The sequence below is a fragment of the Stenella coeruleoalba genome (genome assembly GCF_951394435.1).
Source record: "Stenella coeruleoalba genome assembly, chromosome: 6".
Classification (NCBI taxonomy): domain Eukaryota; kingdom Metazoa; phylum Chordata; class Mammalia; order Artiodactyla; family Delphinidae; genus Stenella; species Stenella coeruleoalba.
Genome location: NC_137151.1, coordinates 113,555,747 through 113,574,246, shown reverse-complemented (window position 1 = coordinate 113,574,246; position 18,500 = coordinate 113,555,747). Strand labels below are relative to the sequence as shown.

General features: G+C 37.4%; 1 protein-coding gene across 1 annotated transcript; it reads left to right on the top strand.

The window, feature by feature from the left end:
• Nucleotides 1-4,275: 4,275 nt before the first annotated feature.
• On the top strand, nucleotides 4,276-6,169 carry SCG2 (secretogranin II; the record flags this gene model as incomplete). Its single annotated transcript, XM_079924792.1, has 2 exons — nucleotides 4,276-5,219; nucleotides 5,340-6,169. The coding sequence occupies 2 exons, from the start codon at nucleotides 4,276-4,278 to the stop codon at nucleotides 6,124-6,126; spliced, it is 1,731 nt and encodes a 576-aa protein (XP_079780918.1). The 3' UTR covers nucleotides 6,127-6,169.
• Nucleotides 6,170-18,500: the final 12,331 nt, after the last annotated feature.

Genomic DNA, 18,500 nt, shown 5'->3' with positions numbered 1-18,500 from the left:
TATTAAAATATATAATCAGGTTACCTGGTAGAGCACAGGAATGATTATGAACTACAAGTCTGAGAGGTTGGAGTTGGAAGTATTATATTATTCCCTAAACTGGTCCCATTTATGGAAGGTATTCAATTCATCTGATTCAACTGGAGAAGGAAAATATTCATAGTATAACTTTAGTTACAAATGAATTACAATTACATATGTGTCACACTTTCCTCAAACAGTGAATATGTTTTTTTTTTCTTATTGGAAGTATTTTCAACTTCTGAACTTCCCTTTTTGAGATCAAATGTTGTAAAAGATGCCAACAGATTCATATAAAATTATTAATTACTAGACCTGAGACCTTAGAAATACTCATTTCAAAATTATATTGAAGCTCTAAAGCAAAATTCCAACTCGTTAGAGCCTTAAAGGTAACTCACATAAAAAAGAGAAAACTTTTTTATTCAAATAAATATGGTTTTAAAAACAATGCTCCTTGTGGTTATGATATAAAATATGATTTCATATTCATAATGTGTCTTCTGTTCCTCTTGGCGCATATGAGGAATGGTAATGTAATTTCTTTGTGACCACTGAAGGAAAAAAAAAATAGTCCTTGTCTGTAAAACTTTCTTATAACGACGATTACAACAGCAACAGCAAGAGGAAACACTTATCACAAGCTATTAGAACATAGAAGAGATTATATTGCAATTAGCCATGTCTACCTGATGGATTTTTCTTTCTAAGGGAAATTGTGCAAAGCATTTTATTTCAAGCCTCAAAGATTTTGATAAAAGAAAAAAAAGGAAACTGCAGTTTTTGCCACAAAAAGACAGGTGGCGTAAGCATGCAACTTTTTTTTTTTTTTTTTTTTTTAAGATATATAAAGTGCTTATTTTCTCTCTGAAGAAGCTCGCCTATGCTCGGGTTTGTGGCTGAGCCGGTGACGTCAGTGTGGCAGTGCAGTGTCAGGCGCGGCGGCTCTCTATAAGCCGAGGAGCTGTCCGGGTGCTGAAACGGTCCGAGCAGCTCACGCAGCGGGCCAGGAGGAACGTGCTGTGGACGTTCTCTGCCATATAAAAAAGAGGTAAGACTGCTTTTCCCTTTGATTTACTTGAAAGTTCTAAATTGCATGTTCTCTCCTTAATTCTTAGCTAAGAAGAAAAAGACCGTTTGGCAAGCTTGTATGTATAGAATAGCTGAACAGCAACCTGCTGCTCATCAGCCAGTGTAAGGACACTATATATGTGTACATATATATGATCGAATCTGTGATTTATACCACTTGCTGTTAGGTATTTACTAACCGTAGTGCTATTTACATAATCATATATAAGAAGCATGAAAAAGTTTAGGATATTTGTGTCAATACACATTATTAATGTAAAGTTAACCAAGCCTGATATTTTGTTTCTTTCCTTAATTTATTGTTTCTTCCCCTAAGAACCAGATACAAGGCCAAGGATATAATTTATATGCTTAATATTCTTAACAGTAGGTTTCCAATGATTCAAAGGCTGTTAAACATGTTAGTGATAGAAGTAACCAATTTTGGAATTAGGTTTTTTTTCCCCTTTGACATTTACCTTGCAAGAGCTCAAAGTTAACTAACTATATAAAATTATTTTCCCAATTGGTATACTCTGAAAAGGCTTACATTATTATTTCCTAGTTTTAGTCCTAGGAAGGTAAGATTAGAATGGGCTTCCTTGTTTATTCAGGGTGAAATATTATCTTGGGTTACAGGTTGGATATGACCATGGATTACAGAGAGATCATAATTTGGAATGTATGAGGAAACCATTGATAACTGTAAAAACTATTATTATTATGCTTTGGTTGAAAGAGGTTGTGCAATATTTTGCTAAATATTTTGAATGGGACAAGTGTTTCTTTTTTCTGCATCCTAACTAGTTGAATTGCTCAAATTTGATATATCCAACTGCATTTGTTAATGCTCTAGTCTAATTTCAATAGAAAAGACAGTTTAACTTACAAGGCTTTAGTTCAAACTCTATATAAAATATTAGAGCTGTTGAAACCACCTTCACTACTTAGATGAGCTGCTACCTGGGAAAGAAATCCCTTGAGTCTTACTCAAAGGCAATAACTATGTCATCCAAACTGAATCTGAATAAATGACAAAACAGTAGCTCTCGTTAGGCTGTGGTTTAAATAGCTGCATTGGGTATTTTGCCCCAACTCCACAGCGAAGCCCACCTACAAGACAATGATTTTAAAGACCAGCACATAACCCATCTGTTAAAAATACTTCAGGATAATGGTCTCAAAGAAAATAAGTTCACTAAGATTCTTAAAACTACTAGTCCAAATGCCAGTGTTGAAAATTGATTTCCAAATCTAAATTAATCCTGAAATAGTATAAAGAAGAATGCATAATGTACTTTTACTCAAACCTAAGAATTTATGAATACAATTTCCTTTAGTAAACATTGATTCATAGCAAATATTTTAGAAGTTTTCTCTGACATGCCTTTAAAGATTTTCCTTTCAGTAAATTAAGTAGTCAAGTTAATGGGGATCTTTTAAATAAATGTATATATTTACTAACTAATTTTAATAATCATTTTAATAAATAAATATGTGCTAAAGAAATTTCTGTAATTACAACTTTTTTTAGGTTCTAAAAGCTGAGAACATTATTTAAATACCAATATAATCTAGTGAACAATGATATTTTCTACAATTGATGTCTAAGCTAGTAGATAATTTTACCTACGTAACTTAGCTTATATATCACAAAACCATAATTCAGTAAAATATCATGAACAAACATAAAATTCTTTTACATTTACTTTATTTGTAACAAAAATTGCAACCTAAACCTATTAAAATAGGTTTAAATGCTATCAATTCCAAATGTAATATATGTAAAAACTAATCCTTTTGCTAATTCATACGTGAGACTATCAGGGCTTGGAGAAAAAAAATGAATGAAAAATTTTAAGTAGGAAGAATTCAACACATTGTCTGTATTTATCTAAATTGGGAGTTTCATAGTGGTTATTTTAAGATTTTCTAACAGTATGAGTCATTTAAGATTTCATAGGTCCACACCCAAATAGACACAGACATAAGTCAAGCTGAATCTGAACGCTCACAAGTTCAGAAATAGACTGGTTAAGAAAGCTTATGTTCTCTCTGTAGCATCTGTTATTATTTACTATACACTCTTGAGGGCTGAGGAAAAATATAACCATGATTGCATTTTACAAGACAGTCACAATAAAATTATTAGAAGAAATATGGAGTGCAGATATTTTAAAACAGTTTATATTTTAGTACATTTACACTGAAATAAACTCCACTGGATATCATGGATTTATTATTTTTTGTAACTCTGGCTATTGTGCTTGTGTGTCCTGACAATACCCTGTGTGTTATTACATGTCAATCAAGATGAGTAATTATAAAATACAGACTTCTAAATTAAATATTTTGGAATTCAATGGGTAAATAAATACTGCTTTGGGGATATTTAAAGAAAAACTTCATTAGGTTTACCTACTAGCTGGGACTTGAGAAGACCCATATTCTGGAGGTCATTAAGGTATAGACCTTCCAAAATTAATAGTATGATTTAGTGGCAGAGTGAGAACAAGTTATTTCTGAAAATGTATGTGAATGGGACTCATCCACAAGATAATTCAGTATGATTAACATTAACATGGTGTATCACTTCATCATATATAGTAATGTCACTGCTGCTTTCTGTGTTTCTACAACAAATTAGATGGACAATTCAGGAACTAAATCACATGGTTTTTGATAAGGAGATAACTCTATGTGTGTGTGTGTGTGTGTGTGTGTGTGTGTGTACATGCATGTTTTAAATTAAGCCAGCTAATTTTTTTGCCAGTGATTTCAGAAGGATTGCTGTACACGATAACTAAAACTCATCTTGGAAAGTCTTTATTTAACAGGAACAATGCATACTACAAAACAAACAACATGTTTTATAAATTAAAAAATAAAATTTGAGAAACTTCCTATCAGTGTTTTTGCTATTATTTTAACCAAGAGAATGCCATACAAATTTGATGCAAATGGCTAACAATTTTGCTAAAGATTCCTGTGGTTAGCTTGTGAGGATTGTGTAGGAAATATTTATAGATTTTAAAAAGAGTCATCCTAAATTAATGTGGAATAATCTCTACTATGGTTTCTTTTTCCCCTCAATGGTCAGTAACCTCTTTTGCTATAGCGTCTATTAGTCTGTTTCATTTGTGTTAACTCATGTTTTCTGTGCTTTAAGGAAATCTTTCAAACATGGCAGAAGCTAAGACTCACTGGCTTGGAGCAGCCCTGTCTCTCATCTCTTTAATTTTCCTCCTCTCTGAGGCTGAAGCAGCTTCATTTCAGAGAAACAAGCTGCTTCAGAAGGAACCAGATATCAGATTGGAAAACGTCCAAAGGTTTCCCAGTCCTGAAATGATCAGGGCTTTGGAGTACATAGAAAAGCTCCGACAACAAGCTCACAAAGAAGAAAGCAGCCTAGACTACAATCCCTACCAAGGTGTCTCTGTTCCCCTTCAGCAAAAAGAAAATGGTGACTTGCCAGAAAGTTCAAGGGATTCCCTGAGTGAAGATGAGTGGATGAAGATAATACTTGAAGCTTTGAGACTGGCTGAAATTGAGCCCCAGTCTGCACCAAAAGAAAACAAGCCCTATGCCTTGAATTCAGAAAAGAACTTCCCAGTGGACATGCCTGATGATTATGAGACTCAACAGTGGCCGGAGAGAAAGCTCAAGCACATGAGATTCCCTCCTACATATGAAGAGAATTCCAGGGACAACCCCTTTAAACGCACAAATGAAATAGTAGAGGAACAATACACTCCTCAAAGCCTTGCTACGTTGGAATCTGTCTTCCAAGAGCTGGGGAAACTGACGGGACCAAACAACCAGAAGCGTGAGAGGGTTGACGAGGAGCAAAAACTTTACACAGATGATGAAGATGATATCTACAAGGCTAATAACATTGCCTATGAAGACGTGGTTGGGGGAGAAGATTGGAACCCAGTAGAGGAAAAAATAGAGAGTCAAACCCAGGAAGAGGTAAGAGACAGCAAAGAGAATACAGAAAAAAATGAACAAATCAATGATGAAATGAAGCGTTCAGGGCAGCTGGGCCTCCAGGATGAAGATTTCCAGAAAGAGAGTAAAGACCAACTCTCAGATGATGTCTCCAAAGTAATTGCCTATCTGAAAAGGTTAGTGAATGTTGCGGGAAGTGGGAGGTCACAGAATGGGGAAAACGGGGAAAGAGCAACCAGGCTTTTTGAGAAACCACTTGATTCTCAATCTATTTATCAGCTGATTGAAATCTCAAGGAATTTACAAATACCCCCTGAAGACTTAATTGACATGCTCAAAACTGGAGAGAAGCCAAATGTATCAGTGGAACCAGAGCAGGAGCTTGAAATTCCCCTTGACCCTGAAGACATCTCAGAGGTTGACTTAGACCATCCAGATCTGTTCCAAAATAAGATGTTCTCCAAGAATGGCTACCCCAAAACACCTGGTCGTGCTGTGGCAGAGGCTCTACCAGATGGGCTCAGTGTTGAGGACATTTTAAATCTTTTAGGGATGGAAAATGCAGCAAATCAAAAGCCTCCATATTTTCCCAATCAGTATAACCAAGAGAAGGTTCTGTCAAGACTCCCCTATGGTCCTGGAAGGTCTAAAGCAAACCAACTTCCCAAAGCTGTCTGGATGCCAGATGTTGAAAACAGACAAATGGCGTATGAAAAGCTGAATGACAAGGATCAAGAATTAGGAGAATACTTGGCCAAGATGCTAGTTAAATACCCTGAGATCATGAATTCAAACCAAGTGAAGCGAGTTCCTAGTCAAGGCTCATCTGAAGATGATCTACAGGAAGAGAACCAAATCGAGCAGGCCCTCAAAGAGCGTTTGAATCAACACAGCTCTCAGGAGACTGACAAACTGGCCTTGGTAAGCAAAAGGCTCCCTGTGGGGTCCCCGAAGAGTGACGATACCCCCAGCAGACAGTACTTGGATGAAGATCTGTTAATGAAAGTGCTGGAATACCTCAACCAAGAAAAGGCAGAAAAAGGAAGGGAGCATATTGCTAAGAGAGCAATGGAAAATATGTAAGCAGCTTTCATTAATTGCCCTACTTTCACCCCTCCCACCCCAAGCAAACACCAACATTTCTCTTTAGTGTGTTGACTTCTATCTTGTTAACACTGTTATACCTTTAAATGATGTACAGGCAGGTGATTCCATTTCACTGGGGTGTCTACTTCACTAGCTCTGAGCTGTTCTCGTGTATGGATATGTGTAAATGTTATGACTTCTGAATAAAAATACTAATCATATCCCTTATTCAAGAAAGATATCTATGATAGTGTTTAATAGTGTATCTAATGGCTGTGGCATTGTTGATGCTCACATATGACAAAGAGTGTCCTATAATTCTCTTGAAAGTTTTTAATACTTATTGAATTATTTTGTTACTGTCTGTAGTGTTTTGTGGAGTATTGGAGCAAAAAAAAATAAAGCATTATAAATATATAGTTTTATTTATAAGGCCTTTTCTATTGTGTGTTTTGTTGTTGATTAATAAATGTTATTTCTGGACAACTGTGGGTTATTCATTCTGGAAAACCAGAGACGGTGACTATGGAGCAAGCAGTATGGAGCTAAAAGAGAAAAGCATCACCTTCCACAGTCTATCCAGGTAAGAAATAAGGAATTTAAACATATGACCATACTGCACATTTGTAGAATGCAACATCCTCTAGCAGCCCACTACCTAACGCTTGCCTGTAGTTTTTCTCATATTTATGATTATGGAATAAGACTTTTGGTATCATATTTATACCTTTTACCCTTGTTTTATATAAATGCAAACATTTAAGTCTTCCATAACCAGCACTGAAAAAGAAGAGATGTGTACGGTGCAGTCAGAAACAGTTATAGCAATCTACTATATTGGAAGCAATCTACCTATTCTCAGGTCACCCTGGTCCCCAGAAGACAAGGCTGCTACTATTTTGTATGGTTTGAGAGGGGCCAAAGGATCCACAAACTGACTGTCAGGTAAGTGAATGGCTTAGGCACAGTGGGAATACCTCAGCTGCCCTCTCTCTTGTCCACGTGTTAGAGAGAATCCTGAGTGGGCTAAGCAGTACATAATTGTTATGATGTGCATCACTTCAGGGGTAGATGCTATCAGCATCCTGACATATCAACAGGGAATCAACAACAACAGCAGCAAGAAAATATATAGAGCAACAAAGCAACAGTGGTCGTAAAAAACTGAGGAAATAAATCAGAGTTACTATTTACTGAATATTTATTTTGCACCAGGCACGATACTAAACACTTTATCTCATTCAGTTTGTACTGTATCACTGTCAAGGGTCACTTATTATCACCCTTTTACATCAGAAAAAGCAAAACTCAGAAAGTTTAAATAACTTCCCCCAAGTCACCCAATATTATAAATTGCCAAAGCCTGTGTTCTTAACCACTTCACTACACTGCCTCTCTGGGGAGGGCCGTTTCAGCTGAGGGATGGGGCATTGGATGTGGGGTGGTGGGAGGCTTATGTAGTCTCAGTATGGGTCACTTCCAAGGGAGGCCAGTTGTGTGTGTGTGTGTGTGTGTGTGTGTGTGTGTGTGTGTGTCATAGGTGGGGGGGAGGGACAATCCTGGAATGATTAAAAGGCAATGAGAAGGCCCTGCTCACCTTGGGGAAAACACTAAATGCAGGGTTTCCTATTTTGTAATTTTGCCCAGACTCTTTTCTGTCCAATTATCATACACTTTCATGGAATTCTAGAATCTATAATCTAAGACCTTAGAGGGGAATTGTCTCTACAGTGTTTCTAATAAGTGGTTTTTACTCAAATACCTCATGGGGCAGTACTATGAATTTAAGATTATGGAGAGATCCAGGATATTTGTGCAGCTTAAAGTCTAAGTACATATTTATATGCCATGCTTTGCAGATGTTCACATACACCACTTGCCCATTACATTTTCTCTTTGATTTTCTGTTTCATGCAGCCAGCCACTCCTAGTACCCTAAATCAGTCACGTGACTGTCTCCATGCTTGCCCTAAGCAAAATGAGACCTTGGCACATGTCCACCCAGCAGTGACATGTGATGTGTGAATGTTCTTCACTGTGATGTGTGAATGTTCTACGGGAGGTTAGAAAACGAGAGCAAGTTAATTGACACAACACAGCTGATGAGGCCCCAGGCTAGGATTTACACACACATTAGTGGGCTGGCAAACCCTGCACTCATTCTGCTACACTGTGCTGCTTTTTCTCAAAGTCTCAGTTACAGTTGAAATTCCCTGATTCTCTAACAGTGACATTTCTGGCATCAGGATTGGCAGTTGGGGAAATATATTAATTTGGGATATATATTCTTTACCTGACTTCTCTCAGACACTAGTCAGCAAGCATCTTTGCCTTTTTGCAGCATCACCATATACCCAGCTATCGAGTCATCAGATTTATTTATTTCTGATCTAAAGGTATTTTTTCATAAGTGTTTTAGTACATTGCTTACTAGCATAAGAAACTAAGCTCTAAGTATCATTCAAGGATGTGGATGACAAAGTAGTCGGGATTAGGGCAACACTGCCCTTTTCCCTGGCAAGAAGCCTCCTTCAGCAGAAGTCAGGAAGTAGCTTGAGTCCTCCTCACAAATGCCTCCTACAGGCCACCGTTGGAAGGGTGCACTACGAGTGTACCCCTTTGTAGGAGTCCATGCCTTGACAGGAGTCAGATGGCCTAGCACTCTGTATGCTTTCAGCAAGACCACAACCTACCAACCCTTCCCTTCCTTCAACAGTCCCAGCCTCTTGACCCTACCTATTTTGGGGACAGTTAGGACTAAGCTGATGGTGCCCTTTATAAAAAGACTTCCAAGTCATCCCTCATTTCCCATACTGACACCTCCAAACTTTGTATATCACTTCTTTGGACCCCAATTCCTACTCTGTCCCATATCCTATATCTTTTTTCATTTGTCTTTGATACTCAAGGTCAGTCATCAGCAAAATCCCCTGCATCCTCAAACTCTTCTGTGAATGTATTTTTTAACCTTCCTTCTCTGGGGAAAACCTGCCTCTCCTCTGAGGTTCCTGTTTCCCCTGAAACTCTCTTTCTCCTCTTTGCTGCTTACAGTACATCTTCTCTCTTCCATAAAAACATCCGACTTTGAATCTCATGCCATCACTTACTACCCACCCTTTACCCCCACTGTTGCAGACATCTACTGCCCCAGGTCACTTACCCTTACGCATTAAATATAGGTCCTGATCACTGTCACTTTTTCTAGCACTGCTACTGTGTTCATACTTGTTGTTTTCAATATTCATAAAGATGATCTTTCCAATATTTTCCAGGCTCCATCCTCCATCAGCTATTCACTTGCATGGTTATGCCCTTGCTCTTTTCCTTACTAATAACTGCAATGTATCCTAAAACTGAATTCCAAACATTTTACTCTAACAACCACCTTTTATATTTCCATGGTACTGCCTCTAGTACCTTAATACCAGTAATCCCCCACACCCACAAAAATGTAACCTATGGATCCTACCATCTTTCCACTCTCTCTTATCCCCTTTATTCTTCACCACCCACGTTGCCAAGTTTAAATTTCATGGTTCATCATTATAGTCATTCTTTTGTAAACATTAACTCCCTTCTGTCTCTTGTGTTTCATTGTAACTTCTTTGCTAAACAAGAATTCTAGTAAAGTCCAATTCTCCACCCACTCTTACCTTCTCTCCTACAACTGCATGATCTGGCTCTGAGTTTCCTAATACTCTCTTCATTACTCTCTTTTCTGCCTGCACTGGCTTTCTCACTGTTCCTTGAATATGCCTCAAGAGTTTTGCAATTGCTGTTTCCTCCTTCAGAAGTGCTATTTCCCCAAATATCTACATGGTTTTCCCTCTTACTTCCTTCAAGTTTTCTGTACAAATATTGACTTCTTGATGCCACTCTTTCTAAAATTTCAACTCCTACACACTTTTCCTGTCTCCATTCATTGCCTGATTTTTTATCCTTAGCACTTTTATCTAACATTCTTAATTTTCACTTTTATTTTTTTTATTGTCTACTCCTCCACCACTAGCATGTAATCTCCCTGAGGGTAGGTATTGTTTGTTTTATTCATTGTGCTATCTCTAGCTTCCTAGAACAGTTACTGGAATATAAAAAATGTACAGAAAATAGATATTGACCAAATGAATGAATTGAGAATGAAGAAATAAGGGAGAAAAGATAGGAGAGAAGGAAGAATGGAACTTGACTCTAAATTTAGAATAGTGGGACTAGGAACCAAGATGGCAGAGTAGAAGGACTTGCTCTCACTCCCTCTTGTGAGAACACCAGGATCACAACTAGCTGTTGGACAATCATTGACAGGAAGACACTGGAACTCACCAAAAAAGATACCCCACATCCAAAAACAAAGGAGAAGCCACAATGAGATGGTAGGATTGGCGCAATCACAGTAAAATCAAACCTCATAACTGCTGGGTGGGTGACTCACAGATGGGAGAAGACTTATACCACAGAAGTCCACCCACTGGAATGAAGGTGCTGAGCCCCACAACAGGCTTCCCAACCTGGAGATCTGGCAACAGGAGGAAGAATTTCTAGAGAATCAGACTTTGAAGCCTGGTGGGATTTGATTGCAGGACTTCAACAGGACTGGGGAAAACAGAGACTCCACTTTTGGAGGGCACACACATAGTAGTATGCACATTGGGACCCAGCGGAAGGAGCAGTGACCCCAGGGGAGACTGAACCAGACCTACCTGCTAGTGTTGGAGGGTCTCCTGCAGAGGTGGGGGGTGGCTGTGACTCACTGTGGGGACAAGGACACTGGCAGCAGAAGTTCTGGGAAATACTCCTTGGCATGAGCCCTCACAGAGTCTGTCATTAGACCCAACAAAGAGCCCAAGTAGACTCCAGTGTTGGGTTGCCTCAAGCCAAACAAGCGACAGGGAAAGAACCCAGCCCCACCCATCAGCAGTCAAGTGGATTAAAGTTTTACTGAGCACAACCCAACAGAGCAACAGTCAGCTCTACCCACCACCAGTCCCTCCCAATAGGAAACTTACACAGGCCTCTTAGAGAGCCTCATCCACCAGAGGGCAGACAGCAGAAGCAAGAAGAACTACAATCCTGCAAACTGTGGAACAAAAAGCACATTCACAGAAAGGTAGACAAGATGAAAAGGCAGAGGACTATGAACCAGATGAAGGAAGAAGATAAAACCCCAGAAAAACAACTAAATGAAGAGGAGATAGGCAACCTTCCAGAAAAAAAATTCAGAATAATGATAGTGAAGATGATCCAGGATCTCAGAAAAAGAATGGAGGCAAAGATCGAGAAGCTGCAAGAAATGTTTAACAAAGACCTAGAAGAATTAAAGAACAAACACCTAGAATAATAAAAGAACAAAGAAACAGAGATGAATCATATAATAACTGAAATGAAAACTACACTAGAAGGAATCAATAGCAGAATAACTGAGGCAGAAGAACGGATAAGTGACCTGGAAAACAGAATGGTGGAATGCACTGCTGCAGAACAGAATAAAGAAAAAAGAATGAAAAGAAATGAAGACAGCCTAAGAGACCTCTGGGACAACATTAAACAGAACAACATTCACATTGTAGGGGTCCCAGAAGGAGAAGAGGGAGAGAAAGGGTGAGAGAAAATATTTGAAGAGGTTATACTCGAAAATTTCCCTAGCATGGGAAAAGAAATCGCCACCCAAGTCCAGGAAGTGCAGTGAGTCACATACAGGATAAACCCAAGGAGAAACACAATGAGACACATAGTAATCAAATTGGCAAAAATTAAAGACAAAGAAAAATTATTGAAAGCAGCAAGGAAAAAAATGACAAATAACATGCAAGAGAACTCCCATAAGTTAACAGCTGATTTCTCAGCAAAAAAGATACAAGCCAGAAGGGAGTGGCCTGATATACTTAAAGTGATGAAAGGGAAGAACCTACAACCAAGATTACTCTACCCAGCAAGGATCTCATTCAGATTTGATGGAGAAATCAAAAGCTTTACAGACAAGTAAAAGCTAAGAGAATTCAGCACCAACAAATTAGCTCTATAACAAATGTTAAAGGAACTTCTCTAAGTGGGAACCACAAGAGAAGAAAAGGACCAACAAAAACAAACCCAAAACAATTAAGAAAATGGTCATAGGAACATACATATTGATAATTACCTTAAAAGTGAATGGATTAAATGCTCCAAGTAAAAGACATAGGCTTGCTGAATGGATACAAAAACAAGACCCATGGCTTCCCTGGTGGCACAGTGATTGAGAGTCTGTCTGCCGATGCAGGGGACATGGGTTTGTGCCCAGGTCCGGGAAGATCCCACATGCCACGGAGTGGCTGGGCCCGTGAGCCATGACCACTGAGCCTCCGCATCCAGAGCCTGTGCTCTGCAACGGGAGAGGCCACAACAGTGAGATGCCCGCATACCACAAAAAAAAAAAAGAAAGAAAAAAAGAAATGAAGTACAGGGAAGAAAACGTAAAAAACACAAACACATGGAAGCTAAACAATATGTTAGTAAATAACTAAGAGATCACTGAAGAAATCAAAGAAGAAATCAAAATATACCTAGATACAAATGACAATGAAAATACGATGATCCAAAACCTATGGGATGCAGCAAAGGCAGTTCTAAGAGGGAAGACTATAGTTATACAAGCCTACCTCAAGAAACAAGAAAAATCTCAAATAAAAATTCTAACCTTACACTTAAAGGAACTAGAGAAAGAAGAACAAACAAAACACAAAGTTAGCAGAAAGAAAGAAATCATAAAAATCAGAGCAGAAATAAATGAAATACAAACAAAGAAAACAATAGCAAAGATCAATAAAACTAAAAGGTGGTTCTTTGAGAAGATAAACAAAATTGATTAGCCAGACTCATCAAGAAAACGAGGGAGAGGACTCAAATCAATAAATTAGGAATGAAAAAGGAGAAGTTACAACAGACACTGCAGAAATACAAAACATCCTAAGAGACTACTACAAGCAACTTTATGCGAATAAAATGGACAACCTGGAAGAAATGGACAAATTCTAAGAAAGGTATAACCTTCCAAGACCGAACCAGGAAGAAATAGAAAATATGAACAGAACAATCACAAGTAATGAAATTGAAACTGTGATTAAAAAATCTTCCAACAAACAGAAGTCCAGGACCAGATGGCTTCACAGGTGAATTCTATCAAACATTTAGAAAAGAGCTAACACCCATCCTTCTCAAACTCTTCTAAAAAATTGTGGAGGAAGGGACATTCCCAAACTCATTCTATGAGGCCACCATCACCCTGATACCAAAACCAGACAAAGATACTACAAAAAACAACCATACAGACCAACATCACTGATGAATATAGATGCAAAAATCTTCAACAAAATACTAGCAAACAGAATCCAACAACACATTAAAGGAATCATACACCATGATCAAGTGGGATTTATCCCAGGAATGCAAGGATTCTTCAATATACGCAAATCAGTTAATGTGATACACCATATTAACAAATTGAAGAAGAAAAACCATATGATCATCTCAATAGATGCAGAAAAAGCTTTTGACAAAATTCAACACCCATTTATCATAAATTCTCTCCAGAGAGTAGGCATAGAGGGAACATACCTCAACATAATAAAGGCCATATATGACAAATGCACAGCAAATATCATTCTCAATGGTGAAAAACTGAAAGCATTTCCTCTAAGATCAGGAATGAGACAAGGATGTCCACTCTCACCATTATTTTTCAACATAGTTTTGGAAGTCCTAGCCATGGCAATCAGAGAAGAAAAAGCAATAAAAGGAATACAAATTGGAAAAGAAGAAGTAAAACTGTCACTGTCTGCAGATGACGTGATACTATACATAGATAATCCTTAAGATGCCACCAGAAAACTTCTAGAGCTAATCAATGAATTTGGTAAAGTGGCAGGATACAAAATTAATGTACAGAAATCTCTTGCATTCCTATACACTAATGATGAAAAATCTGAAAGAGAAATTAAGGAAACACTCCCATTTACCATTGTAACAATAAGAATCAAACACCTAGGAATAAACCTACCTAGAGAGACAAAAGACCTGTATGCAGAAAACTATAAGACACTGATGAAAGAAATTAAAGATGATACCAACAGATGGAGAGATATACCATGTTCTTGGATTGCAAGAATCAATATTGTGAAAATGACTATACTACCCAAATCAACCTACAGATTCAATGCAATCCCTATCAAATTACTAATGGAATTTTTTACAGAACTAGAACAAAATATCTTAAAATTTGTATGGAGACACAAAAGACCCCGAATAACCAAAGCAGTACTGAGGGAGAAAAGTGGAGCTGGAGGAATCAGACTCCCTGACTTCAGACTATACTACAAAGCTACAGTCATCAATACAATATGGTAGTGGCACAAAAACAGAATTATAGATCAATGGAACAAGATAGAAAACCCAGAGATAAACCCATGCACCTATGGTCAACTAATCTACAACAAAGGAGGCAAGGATATACAATGGAGAAAGGAGAGTCTCTTCAATAAGTGGTGCTGAGAAAACTGGACAGCTACGTGTAAAAGAATGAAATTAGAACACTTCCTAACACCATACACAAAAATAAACTCAAAATGGATTCAAGACCTAAATGTAAGCCTGGACACTATAAAACACTTAGAGGAAAACAGGAAGAACACTCTTTGACATAAGTCACAGCAAGATCTTTTTTGATCCACTTTCTAGAATAATGGAAATAAAAACAAAAATAACAAATGGGACCTAATGAAACTTAAAACCTTTTGCTCAGCAAAGGAAACCATAAACAAGGCGAAAAGACAACCCTTAGAATGGGAGAAAATATTTGCAAATGAATCAATGGACAAAGAAGATTAATCTCCAAAATATATAAACAGCTCATGCAGCTCAATATTAAAGAAACAAACAACCCCATCCAAAAATGGGCAGAAGACCTAAATAGACATTTCTCCAAAGAAGACATACAGTTGGCCAAGAAACACATGAAAAGGTGCTTAACATAACTAATTATTAGAGAAATGCAAATCAAAACTACAATGAGGTATCACCTCACAGCAGCTAGAATAGGCATTATCAGGATATCTACAAACAACAAATGCTGGAGAGGCTGTGGAGAAAAGGGAACCCTCTTGCACTGTTGGTGGAATGTAATTTGATACAGCCACTATGGAGAACAGTATGGAGGTTCCTTAGAAAACTAAAAATAGAATTACCATATGATCCAGCAATCCCACTACTGGGCATATATCCATAGAAAACCATAATCAAAAAGACACATGCACCCCAATTTTCATTGCAGCACTATTTACAATAGCCAGGTCATGGAAGTAACCTAAATGCCCATCAGCAGACGAATGGTTAAAGAAGATGTGGTACGTATATACAATGGAATATTACTCAGCCGTAAAAGGAAGGAAATTGGGTCATTTGTTGAGACATGGATGGATCTAGAGACTGTCATACAGAGTGACATAAGTCAGAAAGTGAAAAACAAATAACGTATATTGACGCATGTATGTGGAACCTAGAAAAATAGTACAGATGAACCGGTTTGCAGGGCAGAATTTGAGACACAGATGTAGAGAAGAAACGTATAGACACCAAGGGGGGAAAGCGGCGGGGTGGGGATGGTTGTGTGATGAATTGGGAGATTGGGATTGACATGTATACACTGATGTGTATAAAATTGATGACTAATAAGAACCTACTGTATAAAAAAGTAAATAAAATAAAACAAAAATTAAAAAGAACAAAAAACTAATACTAAACTTTCTTTGGGTTATTTGTATGGAAATATGTTAATATAATCATTTCAGACATTACATGAAATTCCTAAAAATCTTATATGTTCTGGTATAATGTTAAAGTCATAATTCTAGTTCTTATTTTAAAATGTATATCTCAGAAATAACTAAATTTCCCTGTCAATTGCATTATTATGAACTTTCATCAAATCTTTAACTGTGGTCATTTTTAAGTCTTTTGTCATTTACAGACAATTTTGGGTGTACTCTGATGCTTTTGCAAAAATGTTCCTATAAAAGGGTTTCATCTTCAAGGAATTCATGGAAAAGACTGACAAGAACAGGTTTCTGGTAACTGACTATACTGCTGAACTGAATGAATAAGCATTTTCAGAACTCTAATGGAAAACTGATGAATTCATTAAAGTGCTAACAAAAGATCAATATAAAAAAAATTAATTACATGGGACTGAGTGAACTGATGAGGATGATTATAATTTTTGTGACTTTCTCTTTGAATAAAAAAAATTTAGAACAGTGAAACAAGGTAAATCTTTGTTGAAAAAATAAATATCAATTTTATTATATCAATACAAATTTGATTTGACTCATTTTAAATTTTTCAGAGTGAAATTAATGAAAATTAATAACATCAGTAATTAAATTTTTACAGAATAAAATTAATGAAATAAAACTTTTTGATCCAGATTTCAATATCTTTGTTTGCCAAGTCTTTTACCTTTGCCTAAAGGAAACGTAGCAGCAGCTTTGGAACTCAATTACCTCTGTACCTTAGCATTCACAGAAAGGGGATAGGTAAGAGCTGTCAGCTTGTGACAACTGGACCTAGATATTTTTTTCAGTTTAACGTATGCATTATCAGAAGGGCTGATGTCATGATTAGGCAATCCTCTAAAATGCCATAGTTCTCTACCATTACAAAATTATAGTTATTTTGGTATTTTTATCAATATAGGTGAGAATTATAGTTATTTTACCCCATACAAGAAAAAAAATCACTGCTATTATAAATGCTATGGAAATTGGTCACATGCTGATATAAGTTATGCTAGCCCAAATACGTAGCTATTACGGCTAATGATATTTATGCTGCAACTATTCTTCCTGACGGTTGGAAGGATAGGAAGTCCCATGGGCTTTGATGAGGGAACTTCTGAAGGGTGGAAAGAACCAGGGACTGAAAAGCCAGTGGAGTTTTCCTGGCAGATTTAAAACTTTTGATTTGGAACAAAGATGACAATTTGTCTGCAAGTGTTCAGACAGTGTCTACCTTCTAAGGGGTTTATTACAGCAATCATTAGCAAGTTTCTTTTTCTGGAGGGCCAAAGCCACATGTGTATTTATAGTTAATTTCCATATCATTTACATATGGCTACATCCACTCCACTTTCCATTCTCAAGACTTTTTCAAGTAAGAATGTATTGTCTTGGTAGTGTATATATGTCCATGCCACTCTCTCACTTTGTCCCAGCTTACCCTTCCCCCTCCCTGTGTCCTCAAGTCCATTCTCTATGTCTGTGTCTTTATTCCTGTTCTGCCCCTAGGTTCTTCAAAACCATTTTTTTTGTTTGTTTTAGATTCCATATATATGTGTTAGCATACGGTATTTGTTTTTCTCTTTCTGACTTACTTCACTCTGTATGACAGTCTCTAGGCCCATCCACTCACTACAAATAACTCAATTTGTTTCTTTTTATGGCTGAGTAATATTCCATTGTATATATGTGCCACGTCTTCTTTACCCATTCCTCTGTCGATGGACAGTTAGGTTGCTTCCATGTCCTGGCTATTGTAAACAGAGATGCAACGAACCTTGTGGTACGTGACTCTTTGAATTATGGTTTTCTCAGGGTATATGCCCAATAGTGGGATTGCTGGGTCGTATGGTAGTAATAGTTTTAGTTTTTTAAGGAAACTCCATACTGTTCTCCATAGTGGCTGTATCAATTTACATTCCCACCAACAGTGCAAGAGGGTTCCCTTTTCTCCACACCCTATCCAGAATTTATTGTTTGTAGAGTTTTTGATGATGGCCATTCTGACCGGTGTGAGGTGATACCTCATTGTAGTTTTGATTTGCATTTCTCTAATGATTAGTGATGTTGAGCATCCTTTCATATGTTTGCTGCCAATCTGTATATCTTCTTTGGAGAAATGTATAGCTAGTGGGAAGCAGCCACATAGCACAGGGAGATCAGCTCAGTGCTTTGTGACCACCTAGAGGGATGAGATAGGGAGGGTGGGAGGGAGACACAAGAGGAAAGAGAAATGGGGATATATGTATATGTATAGCTGATTCACTTTGTTATAAAGCAGAAACTGACCCACTATTGTAAAGCAATTATACTCCAATAAAGATGTTAAAAAATGTATTGTTTATGCCTTGAGGTTTGTTATTTTATAGGATTCCTTCTTTTTTCTTGATGACCTTTTATTAAATCATTATCATTGTTGTGACTTCTAAATGTCATCGGAGAACAGTGGGTGGTAGGGTAGAAGGTCTTGGTGAAGATGGGCTATAAGGTTCATGCTAAGACAAAATGATGTAAGAGCCACATTGGTACTTCCTGTTGCTCCAGCACATATTTATATCTTGATGCTCTTGC